The sequence below is a fragment of the Macaca thibetana genome, chromosome 5, assembly GCF_024542745.1.
Source record: "Macaca thibetana thibetana isolate TM-01 chromosome 5, ASM2454274v1, whole genome shotgun sequence".
Classification (NCBI taxonomy): Eukaryota; Metazoa; Chordata; class Mammalia; order Primates; family Cercopithecidae; genus Macaca; species Macaca thibetana.
The window spans coordinates 31152724-31176419 of NC_065582.1; the positions used below are offsets into that span (position 1 = coordinate 31152724).

General features: G+C 39.0%; 3 protein-coding genes across 9 annotated transcripts in view; 1 reads left to right on the forward strand and 2 right to left on the reverse strand.

Annotated features, from left to right (window-relative positions):
- Positions 1-3168, reverse strand: part of ETFDH (electron transfer flavoprotein dehydrogenase) — a 37890-nt gene extending 34722 nt beyond the window's left edge. The window contains exon 1 of the mRNA XM_050792612.1: positions 3015-3168. Within this exon, the coding sequence (XP_050648569.1) occupies positions 3015-3048 (34 nt within the window). The 5' untranslated portion in view covers positions 3049-3168. The remainder of the gene's footprint in view (positions 1-3014) is intronic.
- Positions 3169-3249: 81 nt separating this feature from the next.
- On the forward strand, positions 3250-7845 carry C5H4orf46 (chromosome 5 C4orf46 homolog). Its single transcript, XM_050792615.1, has 2 exons — positions 3250-3886; positions 5728-7845. Exons 1-2 carry the CDS (start codon positions 3701-3703, stop codon positions 5881-5883), a joined length of 342 nt encoding a protein of 113 aa, XP_050648572.1. The 5' UTR covers positions 3250-3700; the 3' UTR covers positions 5884-7845.
- Positions 7846-13629: 5784 nt separating this feature from the next.
- Positions 13630-23696, reverse strand: part of RXFP1 (relaxin family peptide receptor 1) — a 125095-nt gene continuing 115028 nt past the window's right edge. For 5 of the 7 annotated variants that reach the window (XM_050789779.1, XM_050789777.1, XM_050789776.1 and 2 more), the window contains 4 exons: positions 21668-21897; positions 19594-20004; positions 18234-18452; positions 13630-15249 (listed from right to left, as the gene is read on the reverse strand). In XM_050789779.1, the coding sequence (XP_050645736.1) occupies positions 14951-15249; positions 18234-18452; positions 19594-20004; positions 21668-21897 (1159 nt within the window). In that variant the 3' untranslated portion in view covers positions 13630-14950. Of the gene's footprint in view, positions 15250-18233; positions 18453-19593; positions 20005-21667; positions 21898-23696 lie in introns of those variants that run through there. The other 2 variants (XM_050789780.1, XM_050789783.1) reach the window with 2 other exon arrangements.

Consider the following 23696-nt stretch of genomic DNA (forward strand, 5'->3'; position numbering starts at 1 on the left):
TGAATTATTTATAACAGCCCAAAAGCAGAAACAACCCAAATGTCGATCAATAAATGGTAAGAAGTAATATATCCAAATAATGAAATATTTAGCAATAAGAAGAAATTGAATACTGATATATGCTACCACATAGAAGAACTCTGAAAACAAAATGTTATGTGAAGGAAGCCAGTCACAAAAAGACAGCATAGTATGTGCTTCCATGTATACGAAATATTCAGAATAAGGTAGTCTATAGAGACAGAAAGTAGATTAACTGTTGTCTAAGGCTGGAAGGGGCTTGCGAGTGAATACAGAGTTTCTTTTTGGGGTGATGAAAATGTTCTAAAATAGACTGCAGTGATGGTTACACAACTCTGACTATACTAAAAAACCACTGAATTGTACACTTTAAATAGTATATATTGTATGGTTTGTGACATATCTTATTAAAGTTTATTAAAGCTGTTATAAAAAAGAACATTTATAGCCACACACAAAAATGTTATGAAGAAAACAGGTAATGTTTTTTTTCGAATCTAGGATTTTCAAAGTTATTTTCTAAGAATGATAAAAATCTAAAAAGTTATAATATCACTAGACTAAAAATTTAAACCATTTATGTGACCAAAAAAGGGTAAAAATGTAAATGTCTTTAGTTGTCTGTATTCTCCAGCAGATAGCACGCTCCAAAAGCATTGACCTTGTTGTATGTGAAAACCTAATGTTAGGTATACATATTTGTTGACTAAATATTAGATAGTCGTTTTTGTACTTTCCTTCACTAGAGCATTCATTTATGATTGACACATGGTACTATAAAAGATTAATGCTTTTCAGAGTCATTTTCCGTGAAAAGGCAAATATTTTAGACAATAAAAATCTGTTTGGTCATCTTTTTAAAAAGTGGCAAAAAAATGAATTTACTTATGCATACTAAAAACTATAGCATTGGGGCCACACGTGGTGGCTCATGCCTATAATCCCAGCATTTGGGAGGCTGAGTTAGGAGGATCACTTGGGGCCGGGAATTTGGGACCAGCCTGGCCAACATGGCAAAATCCCGTCTCTACTAAAAATACAAAAATTAGCCAGGCATGGTGGTAGGTACTAGGGAGGCTCAGGCATGAGAATCACTTGAACCCGGGAGGCAGAGGTTGCAGTAAGCTGAGATTACATCACTGCACTCCAGCCTGAGCAACAGAACAAGACTGTATCAAAAAATAAAAAAACAAAAAAACTATATATTGGGAACACTTTTTAAGCCTTAGATAACTATTCACCTATCCTAAGTTTTGAAAAAAAAGTATATTAAATACATAAAGATATTCTAGAACTCAGTTCAAGAGTTCAAATACACTATAATGAATATTTAAAATAGTTTTCAATGCATTGTAGTTTAGTGTATAGAAGTTATTTACTTCTGAAAACTGATGATTGACATATGACAAACTGTATTTCTACTGCCTGTATAGCTACTGATTTTCTTGAGAATATTTGGAACTGTGTAGTCTGAATTTCTCCAAAGGATTGGAAAAAAAAGTCACAATCTTTACCCCTTTTCTGAAAACACATCTGTTATCTCGCTTTAGAGATTTAAATATTCAGTCTCCTTGGTTGAGAAGAGAGGTCACAAAGTCCACTGAACTCATAGCATCACCATATCAAAGTCACACTGCTGGCACATTGGTGTCTACTTCTTTCATGCCAGCAGGCTATGAAAATGGCAATGAATTGCCATCCAAAGAAAACAGAAATGGTAGTGGAATTTGGTTAGCACTGGGCTCAAGGCTGATTGCACCTAAATTAGGCTCTAAAGCAGATAGCACCTGACTAATGTTCCAAACACCATCTTATCCATACATTAAGTGCAGCAAAAAATGCATGGGCGACATGACATTTAAACAAAGTTCTAATTTCTTAATATATGGAAGCCAAATTTAACAAAATTCTACTTTCATGAAATTTCATAAGAATATCCTTGAATTTTTAATATTTATACTTATTCTACCACCAAAACTTAAGTAAACTAAAGATTTTAAAAAAATAAAGCCAGTTATGACAGAATATGAGATCCTTTAGGTAACTTTTCTGTTTGAATTAACGACAACAACAAAAATTTAAGTAAAACTTTAAAAAGACCATCCAACTTCATCTGTCATGATGGTTCAAAGAATACCCATAACACGATAAGGCCCTTAGAGTTAATTTTATTTTATTTTTTTGAGACGGAGTCTGGCTCTGTCACCCAGGCTGGAGTGCAGTAGTGCGATCTCGGCTCACTGCAACATCCACCTCCACGTTCAAGTGATTCTCCTACCTAAGCCTCCAGAGTAGCTGGGATTACAGGCGTGGGCCACCACGCCCAGCTAATTGTTGTATTTTTAGTAGAGATGGGGTTTCAAAATGTTGGCCAGGCTGGTCTAGAACTCCTGACCTCAGGTGATCCACCCGCCTCGGCTTCCCAGAGTCCTGGGATTACAGGCGTGAGCCACCGCGCCCAGCCCTTAAAGTTAATTTTAGACAACGCAGAAAAACTCCTGGTTCCAGATACACTCAGGAGACTTGGTCAACATATGAATGTCAACCATGATGTGACAGATCAGACTTCAATTTCTTTAGACTGAACTAGGACGGCTGCGAAGACGAAAGTCAGGTCAGGACAGGGAGAAAAATTGGGCAAATACGATTTTTTTTTTTCCATTTCCAACAAAGGTTTGAGGATTAGAACCAGGATTCAGGATTCAGGAGTCCACCGAGGTATGTGTGTGCTGACAGGTGGTGGTGGTGCGGAGGACGTGTTGACAAGTTTTCCCCGCCCTTGACCTTTAGCCTAGATATTAATTCTTCCAACTGGGGCAACCGGAGGGAAGAAGCCAGGGTCCACTATCAAGCTGACAGAGCGTGACCTTTGCCCTAGATAGCCTGAGAAAGCTGATGAGAGAAGGTGCGAGAGGTGCCTACAGCCCCCAGGACCGGCCTTGTCCCTTTTGCCCTAACTCCTCCACTTCACCCCACCGCCCATTCCCTCTCACCGGGGCAGGACAGCTTGGTTAGCGGCACCAGCATGTTCAAAGTCACCAGGACTCTCGGTCGGACACAACAGGACTGTCCGCTGCTCGCGGCGGGCGCTGGACCTCTAGGCCGCGGGGGGCGCCATCACCTGCCGGAAAGCAAGAACTCTGCTGCAGTTCGCCTCCCCGCTCTGCTGACCGCTCTTGCTTCACTGCGTTCCCGCCTCCTTCTCGCTCTGCGCCGGCGCCATGGATGACGCGGCGGCCAGCCGAGGCTTCCGGGTCATGTACCAAACCAGGGAAAGATAAGGGACTCCAAGTCCCAGCCGGGGCGCGGTGAAACAGCCAGAGCGCGGCCAGAGGGGTCCACGAATCTCACAGCACAACACACGCGCAGTGAAAGGCAGTAGAAGGCGGGGCGACGCGCACGGCTTCCTGGGAGGTGTAGTCTTCTATACGCGCGCCCTTCGAGCCCCACTGGAGGCTCGCGCAGGATCCGTGAGCGGCCTAAGGTGAACTGACTCATATGATTGGCTGTCCCGAAAAATGAAAAGTCTTTGTGGTCCAGGGCTGAGACCCACGAGGAGACGGGGCGGGATTTCTGGCGCTAAGAGGCGGGGCCTCTCGGCTTTGGGCGCGAGTGGTTAAAAGACAGTTGGTGTCGGTTCGGCTGCTCGGGCCGGATTCCGCGGTCACAGCCCTTCCCCATGGCAGACGCTGAGGAGCTGCAGGTTTCTTCGCCGCCGCCGCCGCCTCCCTCTTCTCCCTCCTCTTCAGACGCCTCTGCAGCATCTTCCCCGGGCGGCCCAGTGAGTTTGGGCTGGCCAGTTCCGAGCAGGAGCAGCGGCGGAACGGTGGACCCGCTGGAGGAAGTGGAGCTGCAGATCGGAGATGTGAGTGTGGTGTCGGGACCGCGTCCCCCCTCGGCGCCTCTGGGAAGACTGGCGGCGGCGGGGCTCGTGCGGCTAGGGAGTCCCCCAATCCCCACGACCCGGGACGACCAGCCCTTCTGCGCCCCAGAGCGTGAGTGCAGGAAGCCGGGAGGATGCCAGCAGCTGAAGTGCTATCCCTCTCTGAGGGTTCCCCCTTTAGATTTGGTGGTGAGGAGTCTTAAGGGGTTATCCCTCCTCCCGCCCCACCCCTTACTGGTTTCTTTTTGTCTCGCCTTCTGATTGCAATCATCCGCAGTAACCCGAAGCCACGCCGCTCTGTGCTGCCTGTTGCTGGCTCTCTTTGCCTCTTCTTCTCCCATCGGAGAATAGTTTTCACTGCATGGGGTTGCTGGCTGGCTGTGGGTGCTTAGGATCAGGCTGTGATTTCTTTCCATGGGACTTAGAGCCTGCTGTTCTAGTTGGCTACTTGCCCAGGGACAGCTGATAATGCCATTGTCTGCCCCAGGTCTGCTTAACGCTGGACCCAGCTTGAAGGGTTTAGGTCACGTGGATTGGCTTCATTGACGGTTTAGTTCAGGACTCCTCCCTTTGTAGGATTGCTAGAATGCATACTTAGGATAGTTTCTATTAAATCTCGAATCCCCAGAAACTAGCATCTCACCTCCCAACCCTAACTCACACACCAGTGGAGGGGAGAAGACAGGGAAGGGGAGTTTTATGTTCTCTTGAGTGGGTCAAGTGGAATGAGGTATGTAGGGTGTAACCTTCTGGGAGAGTTCTGTGGCCTGACCTTTCCTGCAGATTGGAAACTAGGGGATTAACCAGATTATCTCATTGCTTCCGCAAGTATTTTTCTAAGGATGACTAAAGTGCTTATCCAGCTTTTATTTTTGCAGAACAAACTGATTGCAAGTAAATATGTAGAATGAAGTGCTAATGTGTTATTTAGAAACAATGTTTTATTTTATATCATCGGTGAAGAAAACGTTTGGCTGAAAAGTGAATTTTCCACCAGGAGCTGAGTGTTTTCTGCATTTGTGTGTGATTTTTTGATGTTATTTGTCAGAGCTTAGAGTTTCTGTTCTTTGATCTATACATTTTCATTGTTTGAAGTGTTCACAGGTCAGTGCCCATGTTACCCAAGTAGCAGTAAGAATTATTTATGATGAAATCCCTCAGATACTTCTGGCACTTAGTGTCAAGGGATCCAAGTTATCTTGTTGAGCTGAGACTCCAGTGTATTTTCATAGAAAACAACAATACTGGACCAAGCGCTGTGGCTCACGCCTGTAATCCCAGCACTTTGGGAGGCCGAGGCGGGCGGATCACTGAGGTCAGGATTCGAGACCAGTTTGATCAACATGGAGAAACCCTGTTTTTACTAAAAATACAAAATTAGCCGTGCGTTGTGGCACATGCCTGTAATCCCAGCTACTTAGGAGGCTGAGGCAGGAGAATCGCTTGAACCCGGAAGGCAGAGGTTGCAGTGAACCGAGATCACGCCATTGCGCTCCAGCCTGGGAAACAAGAACGACACTCCATCTCATCTCAAAAAAAAAAAAAAAAAAAAAAAAGAAAAGAAAAAAAAAATACTGATTTGTCATGTCTCAGACATAATGGATATTTTTCTAGCAGACCTGTTTCTTCAAAGTCTACTCAATATTAAATAATTTTCTTAGGTTCCCTGAAACAGCCAGTGCTTTAGTTTGAAAATTGATTACTTTTAAAGAAAATAACATGGGCATTGGATTCAAAGCCTTAAGCTTTTTTAGACTACTTATAAAATGAGATGAGAATTTTAAAAATAAAATTATGTCTGAGTTCTTTTTTGTTTGTTTTAGGCAGCCTTTTCATTAACCAAACTTCTTGAAGCCACATCTGCAGTATCAGCTCAAGTGGAAGAACTTGCCTTCAAATGTACGGAAAATGCACGATTCCTTAAAACATGGCGAGACCTCTTGAAAGAAGGCTATGATTCTTTGAAACCTGATGACTAATTTGGCATACTTCGTTGTTTAATAATGACTGCAATCATTCAGACTTCTTATGTCATATTTGTACATGTACCACACGTATAGAATGACCTCTGTCCAGGAGTTCTGTATATACTCAGAATGAAATTTTTCTTGGTTTTCTTGGCGTTTGTGAAAGCAGAATACCGATGCTGTTTTTGTTGCGGACCAGTACTTGTTTGTCCTTAAATACTTTATGCCTCTGAACTTTTATAGAGTCCTTTTTGAAAGTTAACTTCATCAATAGATGGTTAATATTAATAGAGCCACAATGCTACCATTAGCAAACTAGGTAGACCATTATTTGTTTTGCAACAAGATGCTAAGCATGGCAGAGTTTGAAATTGCGTTTCATCTTAAGGACCAAGGGGGGAGGTAACTTTAAGGTTGCCAGTGGTGGATCCAGCTCCATTAGGCTAAGTTGTCTACAGCTAAGGATTGTGTCTTTATTCTATATCCCTAGCACCTAAAACAGGTTCACACAGCACTCACTGAATGTTTGTTGAATAAAAGAGTTAACAAACATAATTAAAAGCTTTTTTCTTCCTATATTTAGCATGAAGACTGTCATTGTTTCTTTAGAAAATGTATGAATCTGAACTTTATTGACTTGAAGAAAAACATTCTTTTTTTTACAGAGATTTGGACTTTGATGATAGGTTTTAAAATATATGATAAATATTTTTTGTACTTTTTTTTTTTTAAAGACTTTACTTCAGAAAAAGGAGACTATCTAGAAAGAATGCATATTTTTTCCCTATTTATTTCTGTGGTTACTGCTTTTGCAGTTTAACCGTGTTTGTATTTGATATTTGTATATGTTTGATGGCTATTTTTAAGGTGCCTTATCAGATTTATGGCTCTGTGCTATTACTTTTTGAGCTTTGCAGGTTGTATACATAATAATTCTAAAGAAGTTACTTTGTTTGCAACGCATCAAATTTAAATGATGTGATTTTTTTTTTTTTGTATTATTTGACCTAGTGACAGTGTTCTATTTTGCGTCTTGTATATTATGTTGCTTTTGGTGTTTTGTGTTGCGTGTCAACGATTAAGCCAACTAATTCTCCACCATATATAACTTCTGGACATCTTTGATATGACATCTTAATTCTTTGTAGATATGGAGATATGTACAGAACTATATTCTAACGCCCAGCAACGGGGCTATGAGAGGGGACAGATGGATGGGCAAAGAATAGTTTTGTTTAACATATTAGGTCATAGTTCTTGATTAGTTTTTTTAGTTAAAGATCACACATAGGGTGTGATTTCTATACCAAAATGCTTATTTCAGTATTAGAAAAATATTCTTACATGTCCTGAAATATGCTTATTTCACTATTAGAAAAATATTCTTACATGTCCTGAAAATTGCAGTTTTTAAAATGTGTAAAAATAAATTCTTATTAAAAGCACATTTTATTTCCATTTCTTTGGATTCATTACCTTAAAACTTTTTACTGACATATTTCAAAGATACAGGAGAGGCAAATGAGTTCAAGAAAATCCATGTATTTCTACCATGCAGATGTAATAAATGTCAGGATTTGGCTATATTTTCTTCAGACACACATATATATGTAATTGCAAATATTAGATACATTTGAAGTTCATTTTGTTACCTCTTTGATCCTGTCCCCTTCCTCCCTCCCTAGAGTCCCCAGAGGTAAACTCTAGAGGTGGCATATATTCTAGCGTGTGTTTTTATATTTTTAATACAAATATATTTTTTAAAAGCGCTATAAAATACTGTTTTATGTATGTGGTAGCCAGCCTCCAGATGGCACCAGTGATCCCTGGCCTCCTGGTGTTCATGCCCCCGTATAGCCTTCTCCTGCATTTTATAGTGCTGACTTTTGTAACTACCAGGATATTGAGCAAGTGCAGTGTGTGATTTCTGAGGCCATATCTTTTACTCCTTTTTTTTTTTTTTTTTTTTTTTTTTTAAGAGACAAGATCTCACTCTATTGCGCAGACTGAAGTGTGGTGGCAGGATCATAGCTCACTGTAACCTTAAACCTGGACTCAAACGATCCTCCCATCTCGCCGCCTCCTAAAGCACTGGGATTACAGGCATTTTTGCTCATTTTTCTCTTTTGTTTTTTTACTTGTCTGTTTTTAGATATTACATATTTTGAATACTAATAATCTGTTATGTATGTTTCAACTATTTTGGTTATGAAATCTTGAATTTTTAAATTTTAATGTAATCTTACCAATCTTTCATAATGATTTGCTTTTTCTGGTTTTTGTATAGGAAATGTCATAAAAATAGTCTTATTCAGCCTTCCAAAAGTTAAAAAATTTTTAACATTTAGATGCTTAGTCCAACTGAAATTTGTTTTCATTTATGGCATGATTTTGTAATCTTGTTTTAATTATTTTTGCACATTTATAGCTGTTCCTCTGAGTATCATTGTTTCAAGTGCAACATCTGTCATGCAGTTACTGTATAAGGGCCAGATTCTGACCTTTCTGTTCTTTTGATCTGAAGGAAATTTGAACATGCCACCCCCAAATACGCTGATTTGGCATACTGATTATTTCAAGCTAAAGGTACTTGAGAAACAGTAGTTGCAGAAATGGCTATCTTAACTGTCCTTTCCCACCTGTAGCAAGCCATACAGACTTCTTTGAGAAAGATGCTTTCCTGATATCAAGATGAGAAGATGGCTCTAATCAGCTGAGACAGTACCAGAGGAATCTGCAAACAAACCTTACTGTTAGTTTCTTGCCATACGTTTACCTTCCCACAGTTTCTGCCTCTGGAAGCCTAAAACTGCTTTCCTTTGTCTGTCACACTTCTCTGAAATGTATTCTTTGTGGAAGATGCTATATAATCCAGAGTTCTAAGCCACTACCTGTGTTTTACCTTTTCATTGAGTTTTCTCCTGTGTGATATACACTGTATATATTAATAAAATTACTTGTTTTTCTCTTGTTAATCTGTCTTTTGTTATAGGAATCTGTCCCAACTATGAACTTGTGAGGCTTGAGGAGAAATTGTATTTCCTCCACTATAGATTTATTTGATTAACTCCATGATAAAACTGAATCTGTCTTTCCCTGTAAGAAAAGCAAAAACATGTTACTGATTTCTAATTCTATTGAGTTATGGTCAACTTAGGACAACTGCTGGTTTCAGGTAGTGAGCTTTCTATGGACACTTTTTAGGAGTTTATAGTTAGACCTTTTTATATTTCTATTTGCTTCATTGGAGAGGTTGGGGAAGAGCTGAAAGCATAAGTATTTTCTCAAAGACTTAAGAATTTGTTTTTAACTTAGTAAGTAGCCCATTACCAGCCCTATGCAAACCCCAAAGGAATGATATAAATTTTTTTTTTGAGACAAATTCTTGCTCTGTTGCCTAGGCTGAAGTGCAGTGGTGTGATCTTGGCTCACTGCAACTTCTGCTTCCCAGTTCAAGCGATTCTCCTGCCTCAGCCTCCCTACTAGCTGGGATTACAGGTGTGCGCCAGCACGTCCGGCTGATTTTTGTATTTTTAGTAGAGACGGGATTTCACCATATTGGCCAGGCTGCTCTTGAACCCCTGACCTCAGGTGATCCATTTGCCTCGGCCTCTCAAAGTGCTGGGATTACAGGCGTGAGCCACTGCGTCCAGCTGATGTAAATTTTTTAAAGCCTCAAGAGACTAAAGTCAGTAAGATGAAATACTTAACATTAAAAAAAAGTGTTTCGTTTCAAAAATTCTGAGTTTGAAAGATGTGCCAGGTACTACGTTAAGAGCTTTATGGTGGGGCATGGATCACGCCTGTAATCCCTGCACTTCGGGAGTCCGAGGCGGGTGGATCACCTGAGGTCAGGAGTTTGAGACCAGCCTGGCCAACATGATGAAACCCCATCTCTACTAAAAATACAAAAACATTAGTCGAGCATGGTGGCGGGTGCCTGTAATCCCAGCTTCTCCGGAGGCTGAGGCGGAAGAATCGCTTGGACCCAGGAGGTGGTGGTTGCAGTGAGCTGAGATTGCGCCACTGTACTCCAGCCTGGGCAACAAGAACAAAACTCTGTTTCAAAAAAAAAAAAAGCTTTTTTCATGTAACCATATCAGTTCTTTGAGGAAAGTGTCATTACTGTTTACCGAAAGGAAACAGGTTGAGATAAAATATGCCTGTGAGTCTTGACACCAAAACTGGTATGCTTGTCTACACCACACCTAGCCACCTAGCTAGACTTACTAATACTCAGGCTTATCATATTATTTACTCTCCCCATGTGTGATGGTTAATTTTATGTTTCAACTTGACTGGGCTACAGATCCCTAGATATTTGTTTAGATAATGTTCTCACTTTTTCAGTCAGGATGTTTTTGGATGAACCCAACATGTAAATCAGTGGACTGAGTAAAGCGGATTGCCCTTCCTAGTGTGCCTTGTGACCATCCTATCCCTAGAAGGCCTGAATAGAACAAAGGGCTGACCCTCCCCCAGCAAGGGAGAAATCCGCCTGAAGGCCCGGCCTCCAACATCAACTCTTCCTGACAGCCTTTGAATTGGCACTGGCTCTTCCTGGTTCTAAGCAGCCTCTGTGCCTTTCAGTTGGGACATCGGCCCTGCAGATGTTTAGAGTTACCAGTCTCCACAATCATGTGAGACAATTCCTTAGAATCTCTCTCTGTTTCTATGGCAAACCCAAAATAATACAACATCCAAAAGCAGAATATTTGTGCTAGTAACTGTATAACACTCAATTTTTTTCCTGAGATTATTTTTATTTTTTTTTTGGTAAGCTCTAAAAACCTATAAAGATCAACTGACCAAATTAGAATTGGAGGTATGGAGGTTTGTTAAAAGGTTATTGCAAATATCCCAATGAGACATAATGTTGACCCAAACTAAGGTACTGGGAATTGGGATGAAGAGACTGGATGGATTTAAGAGATGTATATGCAGTAGAATCAAGGGAGGACTGGGTGATTTGATATTGTGGATAAAGGAGAAGGAAGAGTCAAGGATGACTCCCAGATTTCAAGCTTGAGCCATCGGGTGCAATTCAGCAAGACAAGGTCTATAGGAGAAGAATCAGACGTCAGATTCTAGATTCATGCATAATGATGACATTAAAAAGCCAGTGAGATACTCAGGTGGAAATGTCAAGTGGGCAGTGGTATACACAAGTGGGCAGTTTAGGGGAGAGAACAAGCCAAAGGCAAAAATATGGGCATCATCACTATATCCATAGTGTTTGAGGCCATATTAAAGTGGATGAGATTGCCCTAGTCTGTAGATAAGGAAAAGGCTTAAAACGAGTGAATGAGGCTTCCAGTGAAAGATTTTCTCTGAAAGAGGAGCAATTTTATAAAAATTAAACCACTTTTTGTATTTTTGAGGTCTCTTACCTAGAGCAATTCACTTGACAGTTTGTCGAGTAAAATGCATGGCTTTACAATTCCAGCTGTGTATTCCTGCCACTTTGCTCTTTGCCTTCTACTTTATCCATGTCTAAATTGCCAAGGTTTACCCAGTCATTTAAGAGAGATGATGTGTTAGTATGATGAATTAGTACTCTTAAAAGGTGTAAAAAATAAAAGTTGAGGTTTTCCTGATACAAACTTTAAATTTTTAAAACAACTTAGGCTCACTTGATTTAGAGGATTGATTTGACCTAGATCATGGTCCATAAGCTACACTTCTAAGCAAACCTTGATACAAATCGTAGTTAACTGAGTGCTTCTGTTGCATTTTCTATGGAAGTATCTAAGGAGATAGTTATGTAGTATGTTAATAATTACTTATCAAATTAAATTGAAGTTACTCTATTTCAGGAGGTGGAAGGGTGGAAGAGTGAGTGGGTTGAGAAGACAGGAAGTCAAATGGCCTCTAGAAAGTTGTTTAAAAATATGTTAAATGCTAAAGGAAGTTTCAGATGTGTACTTCGTAAATTTAATGTATTTCTAAGACTCTTAAACAGGTTAAGACCATGATTTTTGTTGGACTAAATTTCTTCTATCCATGAGTATTGCTTTTATTCTTTCTTAGTTATTCTTTTTAATAAAAATATTTGGCTGGGTGCAGTCGCTCACGCCTGTAATCCCAGCACTTTGGGAGGCTGAGGTGGGTGGATCACCTGAGGTCAGGAGTTCGAGATCGGCCTGGCTTACATGGTGAAACCGCATCTCTACTAAAAATACAAAAATTAGCGAGGCATAGTGGTGGTTGCCTGCAATCCTAGCTATTTGGGAATCTGAGGCAGGAGAATCACTTGAACCCTGCAGGCGGAGGGGGCAGTGAGCTGAGATCAGGCCACTGCACTCCAGCCTGCAGTGAGCCGACATCACGCCACTGCACTCCAGCCTGGGTGACGAGAGAGACTCCATCTTAAAAAAGAAAGAAAGAAAGAAAAAGGCCAGGCACAGTGGCTCACATCTGTAATCCCAGCACTTTGGTTTTGGAGGCCGAGGCAGGCTGATCATGACGTCATGAGTTTGAAACCAGCATGGCCAAAATGGTGAAACCCCATCTCTACTAAAAATACAAAAATTACCCGGGCGTGGCGGCATGCACCTGTAATCCCAGCTACTTGGGAGGCTGAGGCAGGAGAATTGCTTGAACCTGGGAGGCGTAGGTTGTAGTGAGCTGAAATTGCGCCACTGCACTCCAGCCTGTGTGACAGAGCAAGACTCCATCTCAGAAATAAATAAATAAATAAATAAATAAATAAATAGAAATAAAATTTCCTATTCTATTACTTGGAATTAGTAGGAATAGGACTTCTAAGGAATTAATCCTAAAATAATCTTAAGAAAGAATTAGGCCAGGCACGGTGGCATCACACCTGTAATCCCAGCACTTTAGGAGGCCGAGGCGGGTGGATCACAAGGTCAGGAGTTAGAGACCAGCCTGGCCAACATGTGAAACCCTGTCTCTACTAAGAATACAAAAATTAGCCAGGCGTGATGGCGTGTGCCTGTAGCCCCAGTTACCTGGGAGGCTGAGACAGGAGAATTGCTTGAACCTGAGAGGCAGAGGTTGCAGTGAGCCGAGATTGCACTACTGCACTCCAGTCTGGGCGACATAGCAAGGCTGTCTCAAAAAAACCAAAACCAAAAACAAAACCCAAAGAATTAAAAAAATTTTTTTTAGAGACAAGGTCTTGCTCTGTTGCCTAAGCTGGAGTGCAGTGGCACAATCACAGAACACTGCAGCCTCCAAATCCTGGGCTCAAGCAGTCCTGCCACCTCAGCCTCCCTATTAACTAGGACTATAGGTATGTGCCACCATGCCCAGCTAATTTATTTTTTAATTTTGGGTCTCACTGTTGTTTAGGCTGGTCTTGAACTCCTGGGCTCAATGATCTTCCTGCCTTGGCCTCTCAAACACTGAGATGATAGGTGTGAGCCACTGCACTTGGCCTGTTTTCATTTTGCATAAGCTTTCTTATTATTTACTTTTTGTAGGCTATTTTCAAATTTAAAAATTGTAGCCTATTTTTTTATTTATATTTTAGAGACCGTCCCACTAGGTTGCCCAGATTGGACACAGCCTCTCATGTAGCTGGGACTACAGTTACATTTCACTGTACCTGGCTATTTTATTTATTATAGAACTATCAGTAGTTATATTATTGAATATTATAAGCAGAACTATAGTTTTCTATTATGTTCTGAGTTACATTGAAATTATACCATGTTCTTCATGTAGAAAGCTTACTGAGATTATTCCAAGTAAGCAGAGAAAAAAAAACCCAAAGCAATCCATTTTTAATAGAGTTAAATTTCAGATAATTTATTTTCAAAATAAATCTATACAACTATATATTTGATAAGTGCATTATGGTTTGATTCCAGTATTTTTGTGTTTCAGATGTTTTTGGTGTATTTGAAACTATCTGAAAACATTTTCTTCTCCTACTTAAAGGTTTTAAATTATGAAAGCAAAAAATTCTAATAACTTAGAGACTAGAGAAGAACAACTAGTTAAAAAGTTAGTATCTTACGTGCTGGCAGTTTAAAGAGAAGGTAAAGTCATTTCTTGAAGAACGATTTTCTGCTTAAAGTGAAACATGTACCTATGTACATAGACTTCCCTTCCTCAAATTAAGTTCCTGAATCAGTGCATTCTAGCTCTTTTTCCTTTTAACTGCTTTATTGAGATATTTCACATACCATAACATTCACCCATCTAAAGTGGGTGAATTAAACCACTTAAGTCTGTTCTTAAAACAGCGCAGTTTGTTGCAAAGCCTTTTTATGTTTGTCTTGGCATGCTTGTTGAAAATCAGTTAACTGACCATACGAGGATTTATTTCAGGAGTTTCCACTGATCTAAATGTTTATCCTCATCCTAGCTTTTCTGATCCACTTCTCTGCAGTACTCATACTCTCCTATTTCAATCTCATTTGATGATGTTCATTTAAAGCAAAGAGAAAATTGGCCAGGAAGTGCCAAAAGAAGTGCTGTTTTTGTGTTTCTAGCAAAGCATCTTTTTTCATAGTAATAAATATGTTGTGTTGGCTTTCAAATGTATAGAGACTTAAAGAGAGGTAAGATGGATTCTTAAAACAGAATATTATTTTGCAAACAGTCAGACATTTTATATGATGCAATTACAATGAGTATTCCAAAACTTTAAACCTTTATTTAAAAGTGCCTATGATTCTTGCTGATGCACATGACAGGCAAAGCTCTACTTCAGGAACTGCAGATGGACTTTGTATAGTCTTTTGTAATTAAACACAATCTACAGATTGAAAGGTTCTGCACTGTCTACTTCTAGGAATTTACTGCAATGCTATGCACATAGTAGTGGGTACTCAATAAATGCATGTTAGAAAAATGAATGAATGTTACTGAAGTAGATTTCTCTTAATTTCTTACGTAAAATGTCTACATATATATATATATGTAATTGATATAATTACTTCCCTTTGTAAGAGCATTAGTCCTTTTTATTTTTCCTCATGTCCTTGTAAACTATTTATCTTAGCCATTATTATAAATTAATTTTGTGGTATTCATTTCATACCAGTAAATCCCTCATGAAGCACCCCCACAGTATTCTCTGTGAAGAAATGAGTTTCAGAGTCAGTCATGAATAGGAATTAAGTCTTGTTGATTGAGACATCAGTGACATTTCACAGGGGTATGTGAAAAGGTCCGGCTTCATTAACTCAGGTGGCATCTCCTGCAGTGGCCACATTTCCACCCAGATGAACGATGGAGCATATGTTTTCTGACCTTTGCTGTCCATAGATCTTCTTTGTCTGTAGTTATACCAAAACTGATGAATCATTTCTTTGAATGGTCTTGTGGTCAGAGTATAGAGAATTGGGTTCAAAGCACTGTTGATGGGCAGAATAAAAATCACTACCCAAGAGGTTATGGTACCTAGAAAAGAAAAATGGAACAGTTTTAGTGTTTATAAATGTTTATAAGGTCTAGAAACCCAATTTCCTTGTTTCTTTCATTCCAACCCCTTTTTGAGTTTTAATTTTTTTCCTTTGAGGTCACATAATTAAATACCAAGTCTCTATTTGTTTCCAGTATATCTTTCCAGAGTACCAGCGTGTGAGGGGAATGCTAGTGCTGAAACAGAATGGCATTCTTTGCTAAGTAGCTCTTCTTGAATACATCAGCAAAAATATTCCTTTAGGTAGAAATATTTTTCACAAAGTGATTACATATTATGATTATATTTTAGGAAAAAAACATATTGTTTAGTATTTAAGTCATAGATTTAAGTGCCTAATAATTAAAAGACTTTTCAAATATTTTAATAGTGCATATTGTATCTGTCAGAATATGTACGCTTTTATTTAATAGATTTCTTTTTGCCACTTGATTTTAAAACAAAGTGTGCATTTTTTTGGCTTTTGACGAGATACTTATTTCTGTAAAAAATAACTTTGGCTAAACCCATCTTAAAAATCACTCTAGTATACATACAAATACCAAAATACTCTGATTTTATTATAATTTAGTTGATGCTGTCATTACGCTTTGTTTTTATGTTTTTGTTTTTGAGACAGGGTCTCATGCTGTTGCTCAGGCTGGAGTGCAGTGGTGTGAACATGGCTCACTGCAGTCTCGGCCTCCTGGGCCCAAGTGATCCTTGTACCTCACTCTCTTGAGCAGCTGGGACCACAGGCATGTGCCACCATGCCCGGCTAATTTTTTATTTTTTTATTTTTTGAAGAGTTGGGGTCTCAGGGTCTCCCTATGTTGTCCAGGTTGGTTTCAATCTCCTGGGTTCAAGCAGTCCTCCCCTCTTGGCCTTCTTTTTGTTGTTCATAAAATGTAAGATACTATCACCGTCATCCATAGTACAGAACACAATTAAAATTATGTATTAATACATACAATTTTTTTTTTTTTTTCCCTGAGACAGAGTCTCCCTCTATCACCCAGGTTGTACTGCAATGGTGCAATCTCCGCTCACTGCAGCCTCTGCCTCCCAGGTTCAAGCATTCTCGTGCCTCAGCCTTCCAAGTAGCTGGGACTACAAGTGCATGCCACCATGCCCAGCTAAATTTTTGTGTTTTTAGTAGAGATAGGGTTTCACCATGTTGGCCAGGCTGGTCTCCAACTCCTGACCGCAAGTGATCTGCCCACCTCAGCCTCCCAAAGTGCTGGGATTGCAGGTGTGAGCCACTGCACCCTGCTACATGAAAATTTTAAAATGTGAATATAAACTGCATTTTATATATATAAATATACATATTTATATATATCTATATCTAACAGGATATATGCACTTTTCATTGTGGTAAAATATGCATAACATAAAATATACCATGTAACCATTTTTAAGTGGACAGCTCAGTGGCACTAAGTATGTTCACATTGTTGTACCATAACTACTATCCATCTCCAGAATGATTTCATCTCCCAAATGGAAACTCAATGCCTGTTAAACAATCACTCTCCATTCTCCCTTACCTCAACCCCTAGAAAACACCGTTCTATGTTCTATGAATCTGACTATATCAGAAATGTCATGTAAGTGAAATAAAATATTTGTCCTTTTGTGTCTAACTTATCTCACTTAGCACAGTATCTTCAAGGTTCATCTATATTGCAGCATTTGTCAAAATTTCCTTCCTTTACAAGACTAAATACTAATCCATTGTGCGTATGTACCACATTTTGTTTATCCATTTACCTAATCTATGGACATTTGTGTTGCTTCTAACTTTTGGCTATTGTGAATAATGCTGCTATCAACATGGGTGTACAGATATCTGTTTGAGTCCCTGCTTTCAATTGTTTTGGTTTTTTTCTTAGGAGAATTTCCACATTGGATGGTAACTCTGTTTAAATTGGATGGTAACTGCCATATTGTCTTCCATAGCAGCTGTACCATTTTATTTTTCTACCAGCAATTCACAAGGATTCCAATTTCTCCACATCTTTACCAACAGTTTTTTTTTTCATATGTGTGTTTTTTCAAAATAGTAGTCATCCTAATGGATGTAATGTACATTTTTTTTTTTTTTGAGACAAGATCTTGCTCTGTCACCCAGACTAGAGTGCAGTGGTACAATCACGGCTCACTGCAGCTTCGAACTCCTGGGCTCAAGTGATCCTCCCACACTGGCCTCTCAAAGTACCAGATTACAGGCGTGAGCCACCACACCAGCCTACATTCTTTTTAAATGCCAAGAATGTTTGCTTCTATTATTTCTCACACTCTGACATGATCTTCACTAAATTGCATGTATTACAGCAAGAAAATTTTCTTACATTCTGAAAAAAATGCAGTAATTATTTGAGAATTGTTTCGGCCTGTTTTCCTTTCCAGTCACCTTAAGCATGTGATGATTAGAATTTCAACACTGTATTTAATTTGTTTTGGTCACTCATTGCTTCTTTGTTCCCATAGTAATTGTATTATTAGGCATTTATGGAAAAAAATAGTTCTTTCCCAGTAAATGTTATATTGATGAACATAGCCAAAAGTACCTACAACTATGACTTACAATTTTTTTGGTGGGGGGCTCTGTTACCCAGGCTGGAGGCGCAATCTCGGCTCACTGCAACCTCTGCCTCCCGAGTTCAAGCAATTCTCATGCCTTAGCCTCCTGAGTAGCTGGGACTACAGCAGTGCACTACCATGCCCAGCTAATTTTTGTATTTTTAGTAGAGATGGGGTTTCCCCATGTTGGCCAGGCTGGCCTGAAACTCCTGACCTCAAGTGATCTGCCCGTCTTGGCCTCCCAGAGTGCTGGGATTACAGGCATGAGCCACTGTGCCCGGCTCTGATGTACAATTCTTTAAATTGTTTAGTGTTAAGAATTCTAATTGTCTTCCTTAAAAGAACACTGCACAAACAGATTTATTATTTCTTTAAGGAGAGAAAAAAAATATTGTACCTGGTATTTCTACCTGAAGCAGTGAAAGAAATTTCACTACAAAAATGGGTATCCAGCATAATGCATCAGTAAATACTATAAAGAAAAAACGTTTGGCAAGGATCATCTCTTTTTTAACTCGATTCTGTATTTCAGTTGCTGTTATGGCACTTTGATGAACACTATAAAACATGCTTCCATAGGAAAAAACTATGATGATAAATGCGGCCAAATTAATACCTATTTGGAATACAAACAGTATTATTAATGTATAGAAATATTTTTTCAAAATGAACAAACATAGATAAAACATTTTTATTACTAAAGATACAAAGATGTTATTACTAAAGATACAAAGACTATAATGTGTGGGTTTTTTCTTCATAAAGAATTACTAAAGTCCACAAAAATCATGAATTTTTTTGAGATGAGGCTTTGTGGAAGTAGTGAAGAATGCAAAAATGTTTACTTTTAAAATGAGATATTGAAATTACAGTAATTCAATGAATATCTTGGGTTTTTAAGCTTTCTAGTATTAGTGATGTTTTATTTTTAATTTTTTTAGAGATGGGTTCTTGCTTTGTCACTGACTGAAATGCAGTAGTACATTCATAGCTCACTGCAGCCTCAAACTCCTGGGCTCAAGCAATCCTCCTGCCTCAGCCTCCCAAGTAGCTGGGACTGCAGGTGTGTACCACCATGCCTGGCTAAATTTTGTATTTTTAGTAGAGACAGGGTTTTACCATATTGGTCAGGCTGGTCTTGAACTCCTGACATTGTGATCAGCCCGCCTCGGCCTCCGAAAGTGCTGGGGTTACAGGTATGAGCCACTGCGCCTGGCCTCACACCAGCTAATTTTTAAAAAAATAATTTTGTAGAGATGGGGTCTTGCTTTGTTGCCCAGGCTGGTCTCAACTCCTGGCCTCAAGTGATCCTCCCACCTTGGCCTCCCAAAGCACTGAGATTATAGCATAAGCCATTGTGCCTGGCCTAGTGATTTTTTTTCTAATTCAGTTACTTTTTGCTGTACTCTGAGAATATTTTTACATTGCTGGTTTAGAACAGTTGTATGTACACTCCCAAGCCAGAGATGTGTGTTGCTACACACATGAATTTGAAAAGAAAATAAATACCATTATGTTCATATTATAAAGCAAAGAGCCAAAACATATGTTACTTAGCATGTTTAGGGTGAATACATGAAATAAAGGTGTTTAGTGTCTTTTATTAAGCTGTATCAGGTTGGAATTTATGTAACAGTATAATTTGGGGAGGAAAATTCTTGCTGGGGATTCTGATAGAATTCACCCTCATTCTTACTAACAGCTGGTTGGAATATTTGAAATAAAAAGTTGTGAATATTAGTTTCTTAGTTTCTTACCAAGGAAAATTGCCACTGAATAAATCTGGGCTCCAATACTTTCTGTATCTTCTGAATGAAGAGGGAAGCATACTCCATTGGTGCCATAGTAGTTTTTGAAAAATTCCTTATTGCTCAATGGAATGAAAGCCACTATAAACCCAGTAATCCAAATGAGAATCAGAACTGTAATTGTTCTGCATTTTCCAGGTCTCACACATCTAAAAGGATAGACAATGCAGATGTATTTTTCCAGTGTCAGAAATGTTAACAGTAAAACTGATACTTCTGTGGACAGAATGGCCAAAGATCCTACAAGCTGACAGTGAGTACTCTCCATCCACAGCTGCGCATGCTTATTGTATTCTCCACGAAATTTTAGGTCAAAGCCTCCGATCACGAATAAATATATTCCCATTAAGCAGTCGGCACCTAGAGGAGTCATAGTTTCACAAATTTAGAGAAATAAATAGGTATCATAAAATCATCAATAAGCAATAATATTTTTAATGCTAGAAAAAATAGCCAAGTTTCTTCTCTCTCAGGAAGAGGTAATTTTTATTCTCCTAAGAATTCATTTACAGATGAGGATCTATTCATAGACTCTCTTTGGTAACCACTCTCAAAGGTGTGTTCTACAATTAATTATGCAATCATGTCTTCATTTTCCTTTCAAGTGCAAGTCTTTAAGAGCAGAGATCTTGTCTATTGTATTCTCTGTTCTAGACCCATCATGTAGAAGTGCTGAATAAATGAACAAAATGCAATCACGTAGAGCATTCAGTTAGGGACCTAGATGAGGATGGCATAATTTGGTTCAGCTCTTCCACTGAAATTCAACCAATGCAACAAGCTCAAGGCATCACATAAAATTTTGGAGAAAGTAATTCACAAGTTCCTGTGATAGAGTTATGACTGAATTTTGAAGCCTATAATTTAAGAGATATGAATAATTAGGAACTGCTTTGCAGTCAGTACAATGTTAAGGGGCTTAAATTACTTACCAGAGTTGGTCTAAGCAAAACTGTTTCCTCTGTCTTTCAATTTTTACATCTTTTCCTGTCTCTTTTTAGGGTCTCCAATCCCAGGAATTAGCTCTCTTAGACTACTTGGCGTATTTCTTTTTAAGCAAACGTTACATATCAGAAAGTGGGTGAGATTTTTGGACTGCACAAGCATTCTACACAAAATCCCTAAAATCACATCACTGTATAAATCATAAGGCTGACCCTAAGCCTTTAACTCTGAAGTTATAGTCTAGGCTTCACCAGGGAAATTGAACTTACTAAAAATTTTGTAGCTGGCAATACAAAATAGTAAATGGTTTCTGAGTTCTGTTTCTTACATAGCTTGCAATAAAAAAAACCCATTTAGACATTAGAGTTTAAATAAGGATGGGGCAGTACATGGGGGCAGCACACATACAAAAGTAGAACCGCGTGTAGATTGATGCTTTACTTGCTTGAGGGAGCATGGATAAATTCTAGGCCACTTGACCTACACTGCAAACATCCTGAGAACTGGTTTCTTCCTTATTTTTCTTTGCAGTGTTCATTTAACATAATACCTTGCCATTACATTGCAACAACTTTTTGAAAAAATGAATACTCCCTGAAAACATTTTCTTATTTACACATTTCAGTTAGAGTGGAAAAAACTTCTGGCAGCTCACAGATCAGGAAAACATGTAGTTGTTAAGTCAATATCTGTGAACTGGACATACAAATAAAAAAGTAAGTACAGGTCTGCATGTAAAATTGTGACCATAGGAGGTTGCAATTTTATTTGTAGTAAAAGATTTTAGATGCTTCAACAAAATATTGTGCCTTTGGAGCCACTGTATGAGAGAGAACTAATAAGTGAAAGCTTTGTTAATGTGTGTAAGGTGATTAAATTTCCTAGTTTAAAAAACCATATTTTTTCTTATTGCTAAAGTAACTCTATTTTCTTTGAAGAAAATGTGAAAACAGCATACAAGCAAAAAGGAGAAAAATGTAAAATTCCATAATTCTACCACTCACATAACTTATTTTCTAATAATAATGCTTTTGTATATTTCAAAACTACAATTCCCCTTTAACCAGGAAATACTCACAGCAGAGAGAAATGATTGACATGGCATACAGCTTGTTCTCAGACCTGATATAAGGTCGCATGCAAATGACAAAAATGTTTCCAAAGCAGGTAACTGCAGATACAACCCAGACAAATACTCTCTGAATAATGCTTGCCAAGAGATTCTCTAGAGATGAAATTCCATCAGTGTTTGGTTTACAGCTGCGAACATGTGGTGCATACCCACAGTACTGGAATTTCTTAAAATATCTGGTATACAAAGAGAAGGTAAAATAAGATTTTCCATTTAATTCAATCTCACCTTACATTCATATTTATTTCCTACATTTTATCGGTAGAAAGAAAATGTCTTAAGATGAAACCGAGAGGACTAAAACATTAGGGATTCTCAAACTTTAAACTTACATCCAATTATCATTAGCTTGATTTCACTATTAAAGAATGTGTGGGTGAGAGTAGCAAATAGGCATAATAAATATAACAAGTGTTAGACATGTCTTAGAATACAAACTGTTAGATGCGATCAAGAGAATGAATCCCTCCAGAGAAACCTTTATTGTACTTTCGATGTTTAGTATATGTAAATGCAGGTACACAGCCCCTATTGTGCTGCAAGTGATTGCTTTCTAACCCTCAGGGGAAGAGTTAAGTGTTTTCTCTTCTGTGCTTCCGTGGCTTTTTGTTATTGAAGTTATGATGTTATTTCAACACCAACAAAAAAAAAAAAAAAAAAAAAAGAAAAGAAAAAAGAAAAAAAAGAAAAGAAAAAATCCGATTAAAAAAGAGGCAAATGATCTGAACAGTTATTTCTCAAAAGAAGACATACGAACGGCCAACCCATACTTGAAAAAATGCTCAACCTCACTCATAATCAAGGAAATGGGAATTAAAACCACAATGAGGTATCATCTTACTCCAACGTTGGATGGATGGCTATTATCAAAAAGACCAAAAAGTAACAAATGCTGGTGGGAATCTGGAGAAAAGGAAACTCTTATTGGCGGGAATGTAAATCAGTATAGGCACTATGGAGAACAATATGGGGGTTCCTCAGAAAACTACAAATAGAACTAGCATATGGGCCAGGGGCAGTGGCTCATGCCTGTAATCCTAGCACTTTGGGAGGCTGAGGTGGGCAGATCACACAGTCAGATTGAGACCATCCTGGTTAACACGGTGAAACTGTCTCTACTAAAAGTACAAAAAATTAGCCGGCATGGTGGTGCACACCTGTAGTCCCAGCTACTTGGGAGGCTGAGGCAGGAGAATCACTTAAACCTGTGGGGGCAGAGGTTGCAGTGAGCTGAGATCGCGCCACTGCACTCCAGGCTAGGCGACAGAGCAAGACTCTGTCTCCAAAAAAAAAAGAACTAGCATATGATCCAGGAATCCCATTCCTGAGAATCTATTCAAAGAAAAGAAAATCATATCAAAGACATATCTGCACCCCCATGTTTATTGCAGCACTGATACAGAAGCTAAAAAGAAAGTATGTAGGCAGTTAGTGAGGGTAAGAGAGTCCTCAGTAAGCTTTCTCTTTTAATAAAAAGCAGCCCCCAAATAATTTATTTTCTAACGAAGAGCATCCTGAAAAATCAAGCTGCAGACATAGAAAAGCAAGCTAGAAGCTTGCACAAGTGAATGCTGGTGGCTGTGCCAATAGGAAAAGGCTACCTGGGGGCCAAGTATGTTCAACATGGAGGCTCCATCTTTCCTTTTCTTTGTCAACCACGTGTACGTAAAGAAGCAGACAACATGGTGCCAGCCAGGTAGAGAACCCATCTGCATAATGAAAGATTAGGGTGGGGCAGCCAGCTTCTTTGCATGCTATGCAAATGGCACAACTGGTCCAAGCAATCTTTTGGGCCCTATGTAAATCAAACATGGCCTCCTGAAGCTACTGCATAAAACCCCGTGCATTTCACTACAGAACTGGAAGACCTATTCAGGAGCCCCTCTCTCTCTGCAGGAGAGAGAGCTTTTCTCTTTATCTCCCCTATTAAACCTCTGCTCTTAACCTCACTCCTTGTGTGTCCACGTCCTTAATT